The sequence below is a fragment of the Cavia porcellus genome, unplaced genomic scaffold (assembly GCF_034190915.1).
Source record: "Cavia porcellus strain 051 isolate PalLab524CR breed Dunkin Hartley unplaced genomic scaffold, mCavPor4.1 scaffold_20, whole genome shotgun sequence".
Taxonomy (NCBI): Eukaryota; Metazoa; Chordata; class Mammalia; order Rodentia; family Caviidae; genus Cavia; species Cavia porcellus.
The window spans coordinates 67916147-67938803 of NW_026947503.1; the positions used below are offsets into that span (position 1 = coordinate 67916147).

General features: G+C 50.3%; 1 protein-coding gene across 7 annotated transcripts in view; it reads right to left on the minus strand.

Moving 5' to 3' along the window:
* Nucleotides 1-22657, minus strand: part of Spire1 (spire type actin nucleation factor 1) — a 92349-nt gene that overhangs the window by 8294 nt on the left and 61398 nt on the right. For 3 of the 7 annotated variants that reach the window (XM_063232005.1, XM_005001219.4, XM_003464423.5), the window contains exons 6-12: nt 21118-21282; nt 19103-19189; nt 18312-18441; nt 11030-11071; nt 5859-6037; nt 2168-2261; nt 373-515 (exon numbers count right to left, since the gene is read on the minus strand). In XM_063232005.1, the coding sequence (XP_063088075.1) occupies nt 373-515; nt 2168-2261; nt 5859-6037; nt 11030-11071; nt 18312-18441; nt 19103-19189; nt 21118-21282 (840 nt within the window). The remainder of the gene's footprint in view (nt 1-372; nt 516-2167; nt 2262-5858; nt 6038-11029; nt 11072-18311; nt 18442-19102; nt 19190-21117; nt 21283-22657) is intronic. The other 4 variants (XM_063232006.1, XM_013146665.3, XM_013146664.2 and 1 more) reach the window with 2 other exon arrangements.

Below are 22657 nucleotides of genomic sequence, written 5' to 3' on the forward strand. Positions count from 1 at the left end.
TTAAAGGCAAAAAGCATTTCTTTACCAATTCACTGATGGATCTGGAGAAAAAGGGCCCTAAATGAACAAAAACTGGCTGAGTTTCTGGATTGGCTCAGAGCCTGTTTTCTTTTTGGATAATAACGAGTTATTCCAAGTTTACTGTCATCCTGAGAAATTTTTTCCCCTGATCCTTTTTTCTCATCCTGGGCATTGACACCAGGGCCTCCACACCACGATGCATCCCCAGTTTCATCTTTATTTTTAGATAGAGTCTCCCTGAGTGTCCCACTGTCTCAGCCTTGGAGTACAGGATGACTGCCTGTGGCTCCGCACCTGGCTGGCTGTCTTTGTCCTTCTGAAAGCACATGGTGGCCGCCCACTGGCACTCACCAGAGAGCGGGAGCTCTGCCTGGACGGGGGCAGGAACTGCCGAACATTCGTGGGCGTCTCCTTCTCAATAGAGTGGCGCCTCTGTGGCGGCTGCCGCCTCTCAGGCTGGGGTGTGGATGATATGGGCAGGAATTTTGGAGGCTCTGAAGATTTAAACAAATAAGTGGTCGTGCTTATAAGTACATATCCGCATTCTGACATTACTAATAGAAAAGCCTTTGTCGCTGGTGATGAACACCACGCTCAAAGACAAAGTGTCCACTTCCTTGAAAAGCTGCACATAGCCCTAAGGGGACATCAGGGCCGCCATGGAAGGGCCTGAGGGACAGACTGGGCAGAACAGTGAGAGGCAGCAGTGCTGTGCACATTCCCCTCCTCAGCCAGGTCCACACAGGAAATGCCGTGTGCATATAGCTCAGCTTGGGAATCACTCAGGTCACTTCCTAGGAAACCTGGCAATCCAGGTCTAGGGTGCTACCTTAAAAACATGTAAACATACATCCAGTGTTACCTCGGCTCACAAACTTAATGCACTCCAGGGTTCCAGGGAAGTGGGCCAGTCACGTTCGGCCCTCCAATGTGGAATTCGGAAATGGAAGCAAAGCTTTTTTTGTTTTGTTTCGTTTTTGGTTTTTTTTTTTTTTTTTTTGTGGTACCAGGGATCGAAGTCAGGACCTCGCACTTGTCAGGCAGGTGCTTATGCCACTGAGCTAAATCCCCAGTGCTGAACGCAAAATTTTGCCAAACGCTTGTGCTGGTGAACTGAACTGAAGCATCTATGAAATGAGGTATTGCTGTGTTCTGCATAACCAAGACAACTTCCAGAGCACACCAAAATTCTCAACGGCACCTTTTTACAGTCTCTTTCACAAAGAAGAAACAGGAAAACTCTTCGCTTTGTATGTTTAAGACATGGTGTCCTTCCCTTTAAATTAAGCTGTCCTGGAACTGGAGAAACTTCAGCACTGACAGTGATACTCTACCACTGGTTTCTGCTTTGGGGCAATGTTTGAAAGGAGGGTCTCCAGGCTCTGAAGAATGTGGACTCACCTTTTGAAAGCACAAAAACATCAGAAATAGATGTTGCTGCCCAGCTTTCCTTGTGCTTCTTCCTACTCTACTTGCAGAGCAAGGCAGCATCACAGGGAGAGGAAAGAGCCACCACAGGGTTCGGGGACCTGTGTCCCCCAGGAGAAAACAAAACATCCTTTCCACAGTAAGAGAAGCCACAGCCGTCACCATGGAGTAACCGGGTCCCTGACGCCGAGTGGATCTGGCCAAGCACCAGCTCTCACCCGAGCACTGAAATGCTGTGCAGACGATTGGAACCACTAACCCTCCGGGGTGTGTGTGAAGTCCCGACACTGCTCTAAGAACACCTCAGTGGTTTTCATTCCTCACAATGAATGATTTTACAAGGAAAAAAGGTTACTGAAAGCCTTCAGAGACCCTCGGGTGTCAGGCATTCAGAGCTCACGGCCCACAAGGGTGTCCCCAGGGTTCACAGTCAGCGTCCACAGGTTTGGGGCTGGTATGAGCCAGTGCGCAGGGGTGGGCCCCCCCCCCACACTCATACGTGGCCGCTGGCTTTGACAGTGTCTACACTGGATGTGCTTTTCCTAGACCAAACGTGTAGCCTCAGGTGTGTGCCCAGGGCTGCCAACTGGGGACATCTGAGTCCTGCTCTTGCCTAGTGTGATGGCAGCTCGAGGTCTTCATGCCCACAGCACCACAGGACTTAAGAGTGCTGCACAAGGCGGGCCACCTGCATTCTCCGAGCGCTGTGGGTACTCACTCTTCCTCATGCATGTGGCCTCTGCGACAGAGTCCTCGAGCTGGGAGGGGGATGCACTGCTGCTGCTGCTGCTGGACTTGCGTAGAGCTTCCTCCTGGGGGGCATTAGCAACACAGTTAGCAATACTGCACCCCCAAACAGCAGAGATGCCAAGCAGTGTCTGAAGCTCAGGGCAACTGGAAGGTGCAATCCACAAATTCCAGGGAAGTTTAAATGAGAAAGAATTCATTGCAGTGCAGACACAATGCTGCCGTCATCCCTCTCAGAATCCACCCCACACTTACCATACATTCATCCCAATGTCCCCACCGCTTTCTGCAGCAGCTTTGGAGCCCTCTTTCCTGAGTGTCTTCAGTTGCGCTGTCCCGAATCTATTCAAAGTGCTTCCCTTTCATGGTCATGCTGACTTGGGAAGAGCCGGAAGGCACATGGACCAGATCCACGAGTAAGGTGGCGGGGGACACAGGGTCATGTTTTTGGTAGCCTGCCTTTTCATCAGTGGCACCTGGCAGCAGCATTCATGTATCTTTGATCCCATCTCCTGAGACACTCTGGGAAGAGGGCTCCAGAGCTGATCCTTCCCAGGCCTGTGGGAGGACACTGCCACTAGCACTGCCAGCTGGGGCCCCTTGCTCACTTCCTCTTCCGGGAAGGACACCAGGGAGGTGCAGTCCTGGCGGCTGTGACCTGGCAGCAAGCAGAGCTCACTGTGGGCCACAGGAAGGCACCAAGCCAGACTGCTCTCAGTGTCCAAGGTTCAGAACTGACCACAGTTGGTGCAGAAGTCTAATCAGCTAGGGGTTCTGCTATGAAGGGCCCAACAGGTCTTAGGACTTAGTCTCTGCCTCTGCTATGGCCGGGTTTTCTGACAGTAAAGGCGTTTTTGCCTTGTATTTCAGTGTTCTCACGTAGTGGTGCTGGGAATGCCCATGTCCACACAGCATGCAGCTGTGGAGGCAGACAAGGGCCCAGACTCAGCTGGGTCGCTCACTGACTCTTATACTCCTGCCTCTGCCTCCTCACTGCAGTACACGGTGGAAGGTTTATAGATGTGGAAAGAAATCAGGGTCCTCATTTTAAAAGTTTAAAATGTTTTTCTTCTGCGCTGAGCTGTACTCAGCCACATCCCCAGCCCTTTATGTTTTGAGACAAGGTTTCAGTAGGTTGCTCTGGTTGATCTCAGACTTTCTCCTGCCTCAGTCTCCCAGGTAGCCAACATTACAGCCAAGCCACCACCTGGCAAAAGTACCTTCCTTTACCCGAGGATCACAGTCATCTTCTGGTACCTCCGTGCAGGTGACTTAATTAACATCTAATGTCTAAATCAGAGTTAGCTCTGTAAAGAGCAGCAGCTTCAATCTCCTTCAAGAGACCGGCAATATATACCAAAAGCCATCAAAGTGTTCATCCTCGCACCTAGCGAATGCAGTTAGAGATATTCTAAGACATGACTCAGGCAAAAATATACCAGTATTCTCCACATCACTGTTACTTATGGTGGCAGGAAACTGGGAGTTTAAAAACCAGAGTATGTAACTGAAATACAGAAATCGTATGATGGAGTACTGTGCCGTACCTGCATGGTGTTGGGGAGGCTGGTGGTATTTTGTTAGTTCCAGCACAGTGGTGATGAGAGAACCTTTTCTGTACCCCAAAGAGAGGTGTAAAGGTTGAGGGTTGTGAGGAACAGAAGCGTGAACAACTCTGCATGTCCAGAGCTTCCCCACAGGGTCAGGGCCAAGTGGGCAGGGTCAGTGTAGTGGCGGCGGGCCCGCTGGACAGCCAGACGGGTGCGGCCCCACTGAGCCTGCAGGGTGTGCAGTGAGCCACTGGGAGAGGGAACAGTGTGGTGCTGCAGTCCCAGCCACTGCTTACCAAGGGCCCCATCCAAACCATCAACTTGGGCATTAAAAATTAAACAGCAAGCCAGGGATTTAGCTCAGCAGCATAAGCACATGCCTGGCAAGCTCGAAGTTGTAAGTTTGATCCCTGGTACCAAAAAAAGAAAAAAATTTTAAAAATAAAAATAAATGGCAAGTTGGTGTGTCATACTTCTTAAAGGGATTAAGAGCTCTTTTCTTTCTACATAAAGCACTTGACTTTATAACTGATACATAATTCATTACTATTCTATTTCATATGCATACCTGATCTACAGTAATGTAGGGACTGAGCACAAGGAAATTTAGAAATAAATAGGATTGTTTATTTTTCTTTTCTTTTGGTACCAGGAATCAAACTCAGGACCCTGTGCTTGCCATGCACACACTTATGCTGCTGAGCTATATCCCCAGTCCAATAGGGATTATTCAAACAGCAAACTGTTCTTTGCGGTAACTTGGACCCAAGTTTAAGACTGAAAATTAGCAATGAGTAGTAGGAAATTACTAGACAACAGTGTCACCAAATTACTCTGTATTCTACAGATGAGCACAGGTCTTATCCTGGAATGGAAGAAATTTTCTCTTGAAAGAATATAAAGTCTATGGAAGCCACACCTATAATCCCAGGATTCTGGGAGGCTGAAGCAGGAGGATCCCAAATTTGAACCCAACCTTAACAACTAAGCAACTTAGCAAGACCTTGTCTCAGAATTTAAAAAGGTGTGGAGAGGTAGCTCAGCGTGAAGGCTCTGGGTTCAGTCTCTAGTACTGCAAATATAAGGCAGGCAGGCAGGCAGGCAAGCAGGCAGGCAGCTAGCAAAGGAGATACACCGAGGCAGTGTATGCAGTCCACCATAGCACCTGGTACCAGCAGACAGAGCAGCCTGGCTTCTGGGGATGAGGTCTGCATGTGTTCACGCTGTTCCCCAGCGGTGGAAACCAAGCCCAGCTTCCATGCCCTGTGTCCTCCCTCAGGAGTGGAGCAGTGCTGGGCCAGGCTCCCACTGACCCTGGAACTCACAGCTTGGCTGTGAGGGATGGACAGTCTGGTGCTTGGAGAAAAGTCAGAAGCAGTGCTGAGACATTTAGGGGCAGAACAGGAGTGGCCACTGCCTGCTCTGAGTGGACTTTCCAAAGCCTCAGCAGATGTCTCCTGAGGTGGGAGACACCGAGGCCCACTCGGATCAGCACTGTTCCCACCAGGAAGACACAGGACCATGTCTCCAGTGTGAGCTGGGGAGCAGGGGCTGCACCAGGGCACAGATGGAGCACTGACAGGGAGGTGACCTCGGAGGCAGTGGCACAGGCTAATCTCAGTGCCCTGCGGGGGAGGCCGTGGTCTCATGGGGGCACCGTGCCCCACAGGGCCAGAACGCAGAGAAGCATGGTCTGGAGAAGCAATGTAAATGCACACGGCACGATGCGGGAAGGAGCTGGACCCGAGGGCTGCAGATAACGGGAGGGCAGTGCGGTGTACAGGACATGCTGCGCGGTGTCCAGGACACTCTGCACTTTCCTTTCCTGCAGCCTGCCTGCTGGTGTTCTCACTATGGGAAGAACAACCCTTAGAGGGAACACAGTTGCAGAAAGGCTTTGCTTGACTACTTTTTCCTTCCCAAAGCAAAGGGGGCAGGAACTCCCACCTTGGGAATTGCTGCCTTATTTTAACCCTGCTTATATTTTATGATCCCAGCAGGTCCAATTTGCACATTCACTCTACAAACCATACCCGTGTGTTGCACACCAATAGCAGGAGGCCATACCTGGCCCTCAGTGCCAATCACACTGCTGCCAAGCTGAGGCCTCACCTCAGAGTCAGAGCTGTCCAGTTCGGCCAGCGTTGGGGCCTTGAGCAATCTCTTCTGTGCCATGGGCGCCAACGCAGCAGGGCTCAATCCACTCTTTCCTGGCTGTGCAGTTGACAGCGAGCCCCCATTCGCCTGCAACGTCTCCCCGAGGCTCCAGGAAGATTCTGGTGTGGCCACATCTATGGAGAGAAAGGCAGAAGCTGGTCTCAGCTTAAGCCAGGAAAGGATGGTGTGGGGTGAACATCCCCCTCCCTGAGCGCTGCAGAGGTAGGAGGCAGAAGGTCTAGTGGTACACCCTGAAATCAGCTCCGTCAGACAGGCAGAGTCGGGCAGTGAAGGAACCTAGAATGAGTCACTTGGGCTTTACACCTGTACATCCTGCAGGTAACTGAGGCTGAGTGTGGTTTCCAAATGAGAAAATCGAGGTCCAGAGAAGCTGGCTCTCTGCTCAGCCCCAGAGGTGCAGGGGAAGTGAGCCCCTTGGGCCTTGGGGGCCATAGGACATCTACAGCCACAGGTAGGTCACATGGGGACACAGATGCACACAGAGCACACACAGGACACAGTGTCTGTGAACACAGAACACACACGTGCTCTGACACACTGGAGTCGCATGACCAAAGCGCGAGCCAGGATGGACAAGCGAGGTAGCAAGGGACAGGGAGCAGGGACACAGCTAGCTGTGGGTCACCTGACGGCACAAGCTTCTAACCTGCTCCTCCTCTGTGGGCAAAACGGGTTCAGCTACATGAAACCCTGAGCTCCAGGCAGGCTTTCGCTCCAGCTGGAGGAGCCAGGCGGTCCTGAGGCTGGTGGTCCACACCACAGCAGGGAGGACCTGACCCCAGCTAACAGCTGGCTACAGAATCAGAGCTTTCAAAGGTGAAATAAAGCTGCTCCTTACAGATGGCAGGAGAAACAACTCTAAGGGCCTGCTACTGGGGGCCACAGATACCAGGTGATCACCCTGTGGAGGAGATGGTTCTGCAGCTGAGGGGACTCAGGGTGCAAGACTGCTCTCTCCAGGAGGCTCCGCCAAAGTGAATTCCAAACCCCAGGGGAAAGGTTGAATCCAGGCAGGCAGGCATGAGCTACACTCCTGGGCAGTGCACTCCACAGCCACAGCCGCTGCTCCCTGTGGGACAGCGGCCTAGGGGACAGCCCCTTCCCAACCAGAGGACAGGTGCAAGCGAGGAAGGCAGGAAGACAGGACCCAGAACTGCCTGTCACTTACCTATCTTGTTAGGTGACATTTTTAATACAGAACAAGATAATGTATTTACTACCTTTCCAGAAATGAAGGAGCCAGAATAAAGAAACATTTGGTGTTAGGGAAGGAGTCGAAAGGGAAAAAACAAAAGGTTATATATGAAATGTAAAGGAGAAAATTATCGAAATCTTTCATAAGGGAATGGTGGGAGAAGTATTCTAAATTTTTCAGAAAGTGAAAGGAAATGAATGGGCCCATTCCTATCAAGAAAGGTAGTAGGGGTTAGCCACGATCTTCACAGAGCACCTTATCCGCACTCTGCACACCTGTTGTGGCTGTTGGCATAGGACAGAGCTTCCAGGTGCAAGCACGCGCACGTGACCTGCACATGCTTGCACTTTCCCTAGTGCATGTGTCCACTCTCCCACCACTGCAGCGTGCGGTTGTTTAGGTCGCAGACGACCTAACTTGAGGTCAGACCAAGGATTTTAATGTATCTTACTAAAGACACTTCTGAAAGTCACTGGAGGTAAATTAAGTGTTAACTAGAATGGGCAGCATTTAAGGTGGCAGACGACCAGGAGCTCAGCCTGGGGCATGTGGAGCAGTGGCACTGTGTCCTCCTCCATGCCCAGGAGGAGCCATTCTGCACAGCAAGGTGATAGCTGCTGTTCAGCTCAGGGACTGTACAGCTGCAGAGCCATGAGGAGACAGTGAGAGAATAAGCTCCAGGGCACCTTTCAGGCTGTTAGAATGGCCTCCCTGCATCTGCTTATTGATAAAGGGCTTAGGCTAGTCATAGTTTTAAGACTCACGTTTTCTGTTAAACTTAGTAAATTCTATTACTTCAATGTAATCAAATGAGGAGAATCACATGTGAATTAAACTCTGTGTTTCTTCTATATAAGACGGCATTTTGAAAAACTGGTAGTATTTATGTCTAAATGAAATGTATATGAAATATTTGGATATGGCTTTAAAAACCACATATCTTAGGGTGAGAAGGTAACATGCATATTCATATTAAACACTTCGGTAACTGTTATGGGTTAAAAACTGGTGGTCAACTTAACACCAGCTGAATTAAATCAGTGTGGTACTGAGCGTAGATGGCCACCTGAGGAGCGTTGCCAACATAGACGCAGAGAAGACGAGTGAGGTGCTGTGGGTGACTCTAAGAGGTGCTGTTTTGAGCCACTGGTTCTCCCCTTGTCATGACTACCTTCCCCAGTGTGGACCACTGAGCATGAAAGCAGCTGAGGACTTTGTTGGTGAGAGTGGCTGTGGTTCACTTTGTGGGGCTCTGGTCCTTACACTGAGCATCGCTTCCTGGCTCCGGAGGGCAAGACATGTGCCATTTAATCTCCAGGAGAAACTTGTCACACTGGCTTTCTGGCACGTACTCAACTGTTCTTATTGCGGGAGGAGCTCGGGATCTCCATGTCACTGAGGATGGCTGCGGCACTTTTCAGGGCAACCCTGGTTCTTATTTTGAGCATGACTTCTTGGGTTCAGTGTAGAACCCTCCACCTACCAGCACAGCTCCTTTACTCCCACCCCTGGCACAGAATTTCTAGCTTCCTTTTTAGCCTTCCCAGCAGAGATCCATAAAGCAGACTGGCGTGAGTCCTTGTTATGGGTTCTAGACCTCCAGTTGGACTTGTGGGAGGCACTGTCATGAGCTCTGGGTCTTCATCTGGACTCATGCAGGACATTGCTGTGGGATCCAGGCCCTTGGCTGAATATTCTGGGTCCTTGGTGTTGTGGACAGATTTCCTGCACTTTCTGTGTTTAACTCTGGGTGACCATTATAAAATGTTATAAATTCTGTGTCCTGATTCTAATTGTTCTCCTTATAACCTACAACATGTGGGTTGGAAGAAATGTGACCAGGATGTATCACGGACTTAATATTTGCACAGAAAAAAATGCCAGACTTACCTTTATGTTGACTTGATTGTTATGTTGACTATGATCGTTAGAATTTTCACTAAGAAACAATGCTTGTAAGATGCATTTAAGCAGCAGAATGTGCCTCACCACGTCACGTTCTGTGCTTAGGCTTAGAGTCATCTTCACTGCATGTTTAAAATGCTTACTCCTTGCTTTGCTCATTTTCCAACTCAGAAAATGCACTCCAACCTTCCCACCAGAAGAACGGTTAACCCTCCTCTCTCATAACTGGGGACATCTTCAGTAACATTCACAGTGCAACACAAACACAGAAAGCAGCACAATAAACCGAGAATGAAACACTTGGAAATCACAGAGTATGTCAAGGCACAAAATAAATTACAGCAAATGAGAAGCAGTGAAAACAAAGTGCTTTGGTGCCCTTTTTGTGTCAGGGTGTTAAATGGCCAGAGCCCTCGTCCCACACAGGGCCCAGCGTGTGCTCCAGAAGGCCTCCCCATCCTGGCCACTCCAGGTCACCTGCACCCCCAAGCTGGGCTGCAGGGGTTGCCTGGGGGCCACTCAGGCGCAGAGTCTGAGGACGCAGCTGCCCGCAGCATGAGGAACAGTGTGTGCCCCAGAACACTTTCCAGTTTATGTGCCAGACATTTTTTACAGGGTTTCTCTGCAAAAGGTCCATAAAATAAATAAAAATAGCCAAATATGATAAAGAAAATGGAAAAGGCTCTTCGGTGGTCAGTTAAAAATAGCAAGCAAAGACTAAAATGCCCAAGACCTACACAAATAAACATGGACTTAAAGAGTGGCTGGGAACTAGTTTTATAGTTGCGAAGACAGTAAGTAAATGTTCAATATGCAAAAATAGAACTCTCCGGGGTTTTTTGAGTAGTACTAGGGATTGAACCTAGGGTTATTCTACCACTGAGCTATACCTGCTGCTCTTTATATTTTGACTAAGATTTCACCAACTTGTCTAGGCTGGTCTGCAATTTCTCCTGCCTCAGCCTCCTGAGAAACTGGGATTAAAGATCTACATTACGTGCCAAGCCTGCTTTTGCTCTAAATTTGTATAAGGCCCTGGATGAGTTAGTGCCCAAGAGCATTTGCACAGTTAAAAACTCTGGAAGAAAATGGTACCAACAGCTCCTGTTTTTACATTTAAAGTAGTAGCTTCTGAAATTAAAAATTCTAACTTGCAAAATACTCTCTCAGAATTACATAGGCTTTGGAAGTTTGCAAATGTGGAAGCTGTTACTTTAAAGGGGTCTGGTTTAGCAGATCAAATCTAAGCAGTCACAGGTACTCTCCTCACTGTGGGTGCTGCGTGCTACACAGCAAGTGTAGATCTGGGCACGCAGCCACGCACTGCGGCCTGGCACATGGAGCATGCGACACAGCAGAGGCTGGGCCCTGGTAGAGGGGCACGCCCACGGCTCCATACTGCAAGCCACCAGGGCTTTAAGGTTAGGCCTTCAAGGGACTGCAGTTTTTAGAGGAGGAGGAGAAGGAGAACGAGGAGGAGGAGGAGGAGGAGGAGGGGGAGGGGTAGCGAAGGGAGAGGAGGGGGAGAAGGGGAAAAGGATGGAGAGGAGTGGGAGGAGGAGGAGGCAGAAGAGGTGGTGGTGGTGTCTGGCAATCTTCAGCTCCGCGCCCCACCCTTCTCTCACTGCAAAGGTGCTTGCCAGAGGCAGCCTTGCCACAGCCTGAGCACAGTTCTCGCTACCCTGCGGGAAACCAAGGTGCCTGCCTTCTCATTACTTTAAGCATACTGCATTTAAGCTGGGCCTGGTGGTATATGCCTGTCATTTTGGCACTCTGGAGGCTGAGGCAGGAAGATTGCTATGAGTTCCAGGCCAATCTGAACTATGTAGCAAGACTGTCTCCAAAAAAGCCAAAAAGAAAAAAGAAAAGCATACTGCTTTTGCCTACTGACCATGGTGAGAAGAAAGCCTTTCTATTTTCTTTCTGGCAGTCTGAGCAAGCAGATGCATGAGATGTGTGTTACAAACCACAATCACGTCAGGTGTGAAGGTGCTTTGTTTGTTACCTGACAAGTCAAAACTGTGAGACATGCTAAGTGGCCGCATTGCTGAAAGAAAGAAAACAAACAATAAAAGGAAACAGAGTTCAGCTGCTGGGCTGGCAGAGCCACCTGAGCCATGCCCACCTCTGCTCCCATGACGGCACTGAGACCTGACAGGCAAGGGAAAGGAAGAAACCTTTCTAAAATATATTGAGGTGGAAACATGATGAAGATAGAAACTTTTTTAAAACCACAGAAGAGGTTTTTTTACATAAATACTATAAAATAGGTCAAGAGAAAAATGATCAAGTTTTAAAACAGGATTTCAGGGAGCACATATGATATCTGACATCCAGAGTGCTGAGCCTCAGAGTCAGGCCAGGGTGCAGGCTGGCTCTCAGCACAGGCATGGGCAACGTCACCAGGAGATCACCTCACCCCTATCCTGGAGACCCTGGCGCTGGCCTCGCGGGCCCATCCTGAGGGGTGACTTCCCCCACAGAGGTGCCTGGTTGTGCTCGGCTCAGTACAAGGGCAGCGATAGCAGTTCTCAAGAACAAAATCATTACTTCTTTCCTGTTGAAATAACATGTTTTAAACTTTTATTCCATATAATAAAGCCCACTTAATCACAAACTTTAAATGGGTGGTTTTAGGGTATGTAAATTATATCTCAATAGTGTTTCAAAAGAGGCTGTCATAAGGCTTTGAAGTTTGGGGTTCAGGACAGTGAGCGCTCCCTGCTTTCACACCAGTGTCAAACCCTGCCAGCCTTGAGAGCCATCTTCCTGTCACAGGGACCCTGCTGTCGGGACACCCCATCTGCTGGGCCCAAGCTCCACCTCAGGGTCTCCCACCAGTCCCTCTGCTCTGACACCCTCTTCAGGCAGCCAGGGCCGGGTCATAGAGGCCATCATGAGCACGATGCTCTACCTCCCTTCCACGGAGCCCTCACTTGTGGCTTCTTCTCCATCACTGCAGTCCACCTCATCTTCCTGCCTCTGTGTCTGGGAGGGGTGGCACTGCTAGGTTCTACAGGGAGGCCAGCTGGCCAGAGTCTCGGCCAGGGGGTGCTGGCCACGGGCAGGGTGTGGCTGCCTCAGTTGACACTGTCCACAGAGGAGCACCCCCATCTTTAGCAGGTGATTTTAAGGAGAAATTTATTTTACAGCCAAAAGCTCAGTGCGTATCTCTTAAGAAAGTGACATGTGGGAAAAGGACCAACTTATGACCCTGCGCACTCAGCAGGATGCCAGAACCCTATGGGTCTACAAAGCACACAGGTCAGGGAGTGGTGTGCACTTGGGGGACACCCAGCCACGGCGACATAGAAGCCCACTCAAGCCATATTCCCTGCCTGGTGGCCAGGAAGCAGTGTCCCAGGTGCTTCCATTCCAAGGTGCATGTCTGGATGCAGCTCACCACAGGCACCGACTGGTCTCACTAAGTCTTCGAGCAAGTGGTCGGACAGTGACGGCGAACCTCTCAGAGCCTGTGGTGGCATGCGTGCCATGGGCTGCCACCGCTGGTTAGGATCTTGAAAATGTCAAGGATGAACTTCCATTGTATTAAAGATGCCCTCCACGTGTCTAAGCATGCACAGCAAACAGAACAGCATGTAGCCTCAAAGCACTCTGCAGCCTCCCTCACATCTTACTCTGCTCTCCTCTGGAACAGGAAAGGGAGGCATTGCTGTTAGGTGATGAGGTCCCTATGCTTTCATCCAGAAGGCTGCGCCAGTGTCACAGCAACCAAGAGGCCCAAAAGAGTGATCAGAGATGAACAGAGGTCAGGGTACAATCACAGGGCTTTCTGCCTCCTAGGGGAACAGTGGATGGCCTGCGAAATGGGGAGAAGCAGGCAACTATAACACAAGGCAGCCGCCTCGGGAAACCACGGCTTGCACACCATGCTGAGGTGCCGGCGCCGCACTCGGGCTTCTGACTGTGTGCGCAGCCCTCAGGTGGATGTGTGCGTGTGTGCCTGGATGTAGAAGTAATGGTTATGCACTCCGAACGTCCAGTTCCCCGTCACTGAGTTTCTACTTAAATCGCGCCGAGGGAAAATGTTACCAAAATAGTTAGGGAAATGTTTCTTCCAGATAACTGTTAACCTTCTCCCAGCCAAATTCTCCGGAGCACAATTTTCATAGCAAAAACCAACGTAGATTTTCAAGATTAGTGCACTCCAATTCCTGACTTTCCATTTAAGTTTTAGATCAGCTTGAACTCAGGGTTACAGAATCAAAAGTCCACAAGACAATCGCTTTCCTTAACAGCTCAACCCTGGCTGTTGTCACACATCAACGCTCCAGTTAAAACAAAAGACACATTCAGTATAATGCTGGCATTTATTCTACAGCAGGGCTCCCGTCCCCTCAGCACACACACATCGTGCTGTAAACGTGCAACTGAAAACCCTGAGACGGGGCAGGCTCTGTAATCAAAGGCTCCCGACAAAAGAAGCCTGGGCCACGCAGCGCGCAGAGCAGAGTGTGTGCCACCTCTCAAACTCTTCCCCAGTGCTGAGGACAAAACCAGCATCCCTGCGGAATACAGACGAACAGTCTTCAAGAGAATATAAGCAAACACCATCCTGAGCAGACGGCCATCTGGGAGTCAAGGGTGGCTTGCCATGTGGAAGTCAATTCATGCCAAGAGATTCAAGGACACACAGCATCACTTCACAGATACAAGATCAGCACCTGCCAAAGTTCCATCCTCTTTCATGATAGAACTCTAAACAAACTGGGACCAGGAGGACATTTCCCCAACAGAATAAAGGCCTTGGATGAAACACCTGCACTTACCACTATACCCCACGGTGACAAAGTTTTCTCCTAACACCAGAATAAGGCAGAAATGGCCTTGTCCACATGGGACACAGTCCTGGGTGTCCCAGCAGAAACAAAGAAAAAAAGGAAGGACAGGGAGGGAGAGAGACAGGGAAGATAGAGCACCCATACTAGAAAGGAAGTAAAGTGCCCGCCTGTAGGAAACACCATGTTATATACAGGAAACCCTGAAGATGGCATTAAAAAATTGATAAACTGTTAAGTTCAGTAAAGTGGCAGGATTCAAAATCAACATACAAAATCGATTGCATTCCAGCAAACAAGCTATGAATGGAAACCAGAAAAACAATTCCACTTATGATACTACTAAAAAGAATGGAATACTTATGTATGCCAGACACTACACAATACAAACACATCCTGTGTTTAGATCGGAAGGATTCCTACTTCTAAACTATCTACACTGCCTAAAGCTATATACAGGCTCACTGTAATCTCCATAAAAATCAAATAGTGGTTTTTACGGAAATAGAAAAATCAATCCTAAAATTCATGTGGAAATATAGAAGACCAGCAACCCATCGATCCTGGAAAAGAACCAAGGTTAAAATATTTTAAGAAGTCACAGTTATCACTGGATACAGACAGACACATATAGTTCAAGGTCAGAACAGATAGCCAGAAAGAAACCCAGGTATGCATGATCAGCTGATCTCTGACAAAAATTGCCCAGAACACACAATAGAGAAAGTGTTCAGGTCTCTTCAACAAATGGGGCTGAGAAAACTGAAGAATCACATGCAAAAGGGTGAAACTGGAGGCCTACTTTGACACAGTGGCCAGAGATCAAGTCAAAAAGGACCAAAGACTTAAACCTAAAATCTGAAACTGTAAAACTCCTATAGAAAATGGGAAAGATCTTCAGGAAAGATATGAAGATATTTCATAACTTTCTTCTTTTCTAATAAATGTACTTGGTATTAAAACAAGAAAAGAAAAGAGGAAAGTTCCACATTGGTCTTGGTAGTGACTTCATTGGAAATGACACCAAAAACACAGGCAGCAAAGGAAGCAAAACCAAACAAAAATAAACAAACCGAACTGCAGCAAGAATGAGCACAGTGAGAAAGACCCCACGGAGAGGGTGTGTGCAATCGCTCACTCATTGGGAGTTGCATCTGAAACACACAGCAAACTCCTGCGACTCAATGGTAAGACACCAGAGAAGCTGACTGAAAAGCGAACAGACATTTCTCCGAGAAGGTGCACTCATGGAGCAGGTGCACTCAGTCATCAAGCAACTCTGATCACAGCAAACCCACACAGAGCACTGGGCACAGGCAAGGCAGCTGTTCTGAGGCACAGAGACACCACAGGTCACACAGCGTGCAAACACTACCGTGCAGCTACCGTGGAAATGCCGAGACCCTAAGAGAAAACAACACAGTGATCCTGACTAGCAACCCCACTTCCGAGGAAAGCCCTGAAAAGTTGAAATCAGAAATTCAAAGGGAGATTTGAGCCCCCATGTCCACTGGAGCACTGTTCACATGAGCCAGTCATGGAAACAAGCTGTCCATTTGTAGACAGATGATAAAGAAAATGTGGCATGTATGAGCAACAGAACACCACTCGGCCACCAGGTGTGGGGGCACACACTTGTAATCCCAGCACTAGGGAGGCTGAGACATCAAGACTGCTGGGAGTCTGAGGCCAGCCTGGGTGCACACTGCATGCAGGACCAGCCTGAACTACATAGCAAGACCCAGCCTCATAAAAACCTTAAATAACCAAATATTAATAAACATAAAGAACACTGAGCCTCTGAAACAAGTTGGACAAAACGTGAAATGAGCCCAACAAACCCTGTGTGAATGAGCTTCACAGGGCACTGAGTCACCCACGCCATGGACACAACAAATGCAACGGTGCATGGGAAAGAGCCAGGGAGATTCAGAACCACAGCTTAGGACCAGTCAAGTGAGATGGACGAGCTCGACGCCTTCCCACTTAGACACCTGTCCAGAGGAGCCCTTTGGCAGCACTTATCAGTCAGAGAAACTGTCTGAGCATACCCAGGTGCTCCTCAGGATTCCTGATCCCTCCTTTAGAAGTCACATTTAAAGCTATATGGTATGATCAGAATATATGCTGGATATTTACATTCTATAAATGTGGCACAGGAACAGACTTGCCACGAATCCTCTAACTCTCCCTCTCTCTTCGAGCACCTACCCTAACATTCTTATTAGCACTTTATGTAGCAGCTCCAGAGTCCTCCACGGCTAGACAAGAGGCTTCATGCAGTGCAATCCAACAGAAAGGCAGCTATGTCCCGCCGCCTTCTCCTCCGGATTGGGCACGATGTCCAATGGCTCTTCCCCACAGTCGGACTGACCACACAGCATTTTGAATGGGTTCAGGACACTGGCGGTACTAAGACACTCAGGAAAGAGGATCCAAACCGCTTCAGACAAGGCCAGGACAATGGGACAAGTGTGTCAGAAGTGAGGGGAGGGCTTTGAGCGAGATGAATGACAGTGTGTCTTTCACTGTAATAATTTTTTGAGGGGTATGGGGAATCGAACTCAGGACCTTGTGCTTGCCAGGTGGGCACTCTGCTGATGAGCTATAGCCCTGCCCAACTGGAATAATTCTTGAAGGTGAAGGACCACTGTATCTTCCGATCACACCAGGCACATGAGCTGTATGCTGCAAATGCCCCTGCATGCATCTGTTGCCTAGAAGTTGCTGGAAAAAGACTGATGCACTAAAAGCTTACAAAAAACTGTTGGAAAAATTAAGGGACCAGATGTCCAATACCCACTGGCATCGCCACCCACAGGGCGCTGGTCTTGCTCCTCACATTAGGGTGATGCCCTGACACCTGTCCTGAGCCCAGTCCACTTCCCTTCACACTGCACTCTTGTGCACGGCATGTGAGCTCACAGAAATGCACTCCTCTCCGGGTCTGGCTGAGGTCTCTTCTGTTTCTCGCACTCTTCCTTCTCCAGGTACAGTGCTGGAACCATCATCTTCAATAGCACTTCCCGACTTCTCTGGGGTGGGTCTCACGCATGAGGAAGGCCATGCACTCTGTCGCTGGAAGAACTGCCATGCGCTGTGTATACCTCAGGGGTTCCAGCAGGACTTCAGAAAAGAGCCTGTGAGTCTGGGCTCACACTCAGATCACTGCCATACAGAGCTGGTGCGGGTGGGATGTTGTGGAGAAACTTGTGGCCTAGAGCGCAGAGGGACAGGCAGCTTTGTGACCCCCCCCCCTCCAGATGCTCTTATTGTTTTAATACCTGCAGGACAGCTCTGTCCAGCCAGTGCTGTGCTAGGGGGCAAGGACAAGACCAGCAAGACCCCCCCTAGCCTGGAGGTCCCAGGTCCCAGGAGGGTCAGACACAGGACCTGAGGTGTCCAGAAGGGGGAGTGCCACTGGGGCCACAGTGACAGGAAGGGGTGGCCTGGGCAGGGACAGACCAGGGCCCACCAGGAAGCCAATGCACAGGCCTGGCTGCCAGGTGATGAGAAACACGATGGAGAGAGGGCCAGCAGGGCCTGGGGAACATGCGCTCCACTCTACACACCCCTGGCATGTGTGCAGGTTGGTGCATTCACAAAACTGCTGCAGCTCGAAGCTGCGCCGGGGAGGACACAGTTGCTCAGAAAAGACTGGACAGACTCCTTCTGCTGTCTGCTTCCAGATGATGCTTCTCTGACTTCTTGCAGCATTTTAATCTTAAAAATTGGTAGAGTGGAAAAACAAATGCCTCACAATACAGCCTTGTTATAAATCAAAACTGATGTGTTTACAGCATTCATTATGGTATTAAAAACAGCATAAGGCCAGGTGGGATGGCACACACCTATAATCCCAGCACCTGGGAGGCTGAAGCAGGAAGACTGCTGGGAGTTCAAGGCCAGCTTGGGCTACACAGTGAAACTTTGTCTCAAAAAAAGGCCTAGGTAGCTGGGTATGTAACTCTGTGTGAGGCCTTCGTTCTAATACCACCAAATGGCAGCCTAAAGGAAAGAGCTGTTAGTTCCCATGTGATGCCCACCACTAAGATAACGAGTGAGAGTGGACACTACTTCCACCACCTGCACTTAATTGCAACACCTGACCTCTGCACACGCATCCCAGTGCAGGAAATGTGGCTCCACGACCCTGTCCACTTCTACAGAGTGGAGGTGAGGGGGATTCCTAGCCTCTCCCACTGGGGTGCATAGGCAGATACCGCCTAAGCCTGTCTAGAATCTGTAGAGTTGACTGTGGAGCCACAGCGTGCTCACTTGTCGGCATCAAACAGGAGAGGGTTTCCTGTCCTGGGAACTCAAACACAAGTTTCAAGTACGTGGAAAGTGGGTGTAGGTGTAGGAGACAGCGGGTAGAGGAGGGGAGAGAGGAGGGGGAGGAGGGAGAGGGGCACTCAGTCCTGGGCTGTGCCCTCACGCCCCTCCCCAGAGTGCACCTGCCAAGCACGCAGGTCTCCGTAGACTCACCAAGCCGGCTGCGGCGGATCTCCTCGGGTGAGACAGGCCGCAGCTTCCTTTCTGCCTTGATCTCCTCTAAGATTCTCTCGTGGAGGCTTCGTGGCCGGGGAGGGGTGGGCTTCAGCTTCCTGGCGGAGACCTTGACAGGAGACAGTGGCTGGGATGTGAGCATCTACTCTGAACAGACCACGCTGGGAGTCACTGGCTGTCGCTCCCTAGCTGCTGACCTTAAGGTTTTTGACCGAACAGTGTAGCTTGCCAGTGGGCTCCACAGTGCTTAGAATACCAGGCTCAACGGAAAGGAAGCACTGAACTAAGCTGTGATGCTGAAACATCATGTCAACTTGAGAAGTCCAGAAGCTTCACTAAGTAACTCAGCAGTTTACATCCTGGGGTGCACAGGACTTGCCCTTCCTGCTCTAACAGGACTTGAGAAGTTTAGAGGCTTAACTAGTGACTCAGCAGGGGGCCAGGGCCCTCACTTTGGAAACATCCTCTTCCCATGTAAGAGGAGGGCACCGCGATTATGTGTGCTGCACCCACCCGAGGGTGAGCAGCCCTCTTACAGTACAAAGGAGAAGGCTCGCTCTCCCTACTTTTGCTCTTGTTGCTTTTGCTGTCTTCCACCACCTTGAGCTGGTGCCCCAGTGCCAGGCCACCTTGCCTTGGAGCCAGCTGGTTACAGACTGAAACCTCCACAAACTGAGAGCTAAATAAACCCTCCTTCCTTAACTTTGAGTGTCAGATATTTTGTCCTAGCAATGAGAGAAAAGTAAGACACGTCACATTGCGTGGCATACCGGATTAAGAGGTGGTCGGGACCGGATGAAGTCAAGGATGATCTCGTGGGCGCTCTTCTTCAGCCTCGGAGGAATGTCCCCGTTCACCTAGCAGACAGAAGCACAAGAGTCGTGTAACTGTGGCAGGAAACACAGCTGTGCTTCTTAGCAGCTACCTCGCGAGGGCAGCATCATGGGATCCCCCAAGGAAGTGGTCAAGAACCATGAAAACAGCTGTGGGCCTGAGTTCAGTGTGGTGTCATTTGGGGAATCAGACACGAGACACAGTCTTTCAAATAAAAAATCCTGAAACTAAAAATGGGAATGCACCCTTCACCTCAGAGCAGTAGGGTGAGGTCCACGTGTGTCTATGTGCCTGTCCACCAGGACCAGGTCCAGGTCCCCAGCAGATGTGGGTGTAGGTGCAGGATGGTGTGTGGGGGCCACCAGCCAGCTGGCGAGGTGCTGCATTTCCTGTGTTTACCAAGCGCCGCCCAGTGTAAAAAGCCTTATGTGCTTTTCATCCTTGTGAGCAGAAGGTGCAGGTGACCAGGGGCTGGCAGGACATCGGTGGCCGCAAGGGCAGTGATGCTGCAGCTGCCCCTGCTCTACTTCTACTGATGTCCTCCCCTTTGAAGGCCACATGCTAACGGGTTTTTTTTTAGAAATATAAAAAATGCCTAAATCAAAAAAATTTTTTAAAATCCCTAGAAAGCCACAAAGTCTCTGCCTCCACCCATCGGCTGCCGCCCAACAGGCACAGCTGTGCCGCTGTGACAGATTTGCCTCCCAGTCTGGTCTGAGCAAAACAGAGGCAGAGCTGCCACTGCAGCTGGTTCCCTGCCCTTTGAGAGATGCCACGTCTGAGCCAGCACCTGAGTGACATCTAGGTCTGTCGTGGCCGAGCCAGGATGACTCAGAGCCGAGGTCAAAGATGGCACTGCCCACCTGTGGAGCCCAAGGTGGGAAACTAAAAATCCTCTGTATACAGCATACAGTCAGCCTTCCCTGCCAACCTGTGCAGAATACACCTCTCACCAGCTGCCCACGCATGTGTCTATTCTGACACCCTTCACCTCAGAGCAGTAGGGTGAGGTCCACGTGTGTCTATGTGCCTGTCCACCAGGACCAGGTCCAGGTCCCCAGCAGATGTGGGTGTAGGTGCAGGATGGTGTGTGGGGGCCACCAGCCAGCCAGCAAGGTGCTGTCATCCCAGCCATCGTCCTCCCTCTGCTGGGGTCACAGAAGGCTCCATGTTGCTGCCGAGGTACGAAGATCCACCTTCTAAGATGGTGACACTCGGACATGTGCATCCTCATGTATTTTTGTGAAACCTGTCTTCTTGTATGTGTGTGGGTGTGGGTGTAGTGTGTACACTGGTTGTGTGCATGCACCCGTGTGTATATATACATGATGGGGCCAGGGATGGAATCCAGGCCCTTGTTTGTACTGGGTGAGCACTCATGGAAAGCTGGGCTCTGTAAGGCCTGGACAGCTGCAACAAAAGCAGAGCGGGCAGCCATATGTCACTGTCCAGGAGTTGACATTGGCAGTGGCTGGCTCACTCTGCTGTGCACGCCTGTACAGGAGGAGGTGGCCGGGGATGGCAGGGCTCCATTGGGCTTGGGTGGGAGCCCTGAGAGGCAGGCTCTGCCTCCATGATCTTAATCCCAGGCCTGCACGTGGCTGCACAGACCTGCCGCTGAGGCACAGGTGCAGAGGGAGCTGCCAATGAGTGTGGCAGAGCCATAAGCAAGAAAAGACCCTAACCCTAACCCTTTAAAGCGAGGTTGACTATAGCAGCATGGAAAAAAAAATTCACAATGTGTTCAATACTATGAAGTGGGCTGGAGGAGCCAAGCGGGAGGGAGTGACTGGTTACAAACAGTATTAGCCCATGTTTTATCCAAATTAAACACACAGCATAAACGACTGAGAGTCAGACCCCAGACCCTCACGGACCTCTCTGCAGGGGTGGAGGTGCGTGTCTGTGCCCTGGTCTCTAACCCCAGTGTGTGATCAGTTGGCCCGCTCACCATCACCCTGCGCAGGGTGTAGCGCCGGCCGCGGATATCCTCCATCAGCATCTCGTAGGGTGTGAGCTGGAACTCAATGGGCAGCGGGTCGTATCTCCGCTCCTGTACCTTCTTCAGCTTCACTCCGTTGCGCAAGTCCCTCATCACCTGGACCCAGAAGCGCGCCTGGAGGAGCCAATCGGGAGGGTCGTGACTAACCTGACTGTGGGCCCTATACCCCTGCACTGCCAAGAAGAGGGGCTGGGGTGGGTGTGGTGAGCACTGGAGCCCTAGTTCAAAGTACCAGATCCGTACAAAGGTCAGCAGAGAATGTATGGTCTCTGCAGTGGCAGTGTCCCAGGACACACTGCCTGTGCCCTGCCTGCTCCATTTAGTTCTTACCCTGATTCAGGGTTTGGGCTGCAGCAGCTGTGCCAGGACCACCGGCTTCAAAAGCACAGGCACACGGGTCTGGCTCTGCCCTGAACCCAGGAATGGGGCTGGCCTCACTCAGGGAGTATGGGCCCCGTGGGATGGGGGTGCTGTGCTGGTGCTCTGGGATCCTGCAGTACTGTGGGCGCAACTGCCAGGTGACTGACTAGCTGTGATCTGGCACTAGCTGCTACACCCTATCTGATCCCTTCTCACCAGAAAAGGAAAATGGAACTTTACAACTTGAGAAAATCGGTGATGTAGTGCTCTGCACACAAAAATGCTCAAAAATGATAATTTTTATGGCATCTTTGCATACATTTTAGTATGGGAAAGCACTTCCTGTGCACACTACTGTTCTCTCAGCCTCCGTTCCACTGCCTCCACTTCAGTGAAGTCACCAACACCACGCTCACAGAAGCGCTCCCCACTCAGCTCAGTGCATTTACTATAAACCCAAGAGCCAGAGAAGCATATACTGCACCAAGTGGGCTGGCACTGCGAGGCCTGGGTCTGATCTCAGGATCAGAAAGTAGCTTTTGTACATAAAATACATGGTTAAGTTTCTCAAAAATGTCCTTATGATAATTGAGATTTCAGAAACAGATAATACACCTCTCATTCTCTCTTTCTAGAAGGACGGGAGCTGCTTAGTACTGGGTTCATCCACTGAGCACCTTCTAAAATCCTCACACTTCTAGAGGTCCTTGGGCTCTGCCAGGATGGTATTCCAGGATAAAAACGCAGGACATCCGCACTTTTCTCTTCAGGGTGCCCTTGCCCCAGCTCTCAGTCCTCAAGATCGAGGTCAAACACCATCTTGCCTTTTAGATACACCTCTGCTTTCCTCAGGCTTTAGGAAACCCACACACAAACCCTAACCTCAGCTCCTCACACAGAGTCCAGGCTGCTAGGATGCTGACGCAGAGCCTCATGCATGCTGAGTGTACTCAGCCCTACTACTGCAACCCACAAAAGCATCCAGATGGGACTTTAACCCAGCACTGTCTGTCCAGCACTGTTTGGCAAAGTCTTACCATTTTTCAGAGATTAAGGTCAAGATTATTACATAAAGGGCCACATGGTGCCATCACAGGAGACTTCACCATTTAGCCTTGGTTCCTGAGGA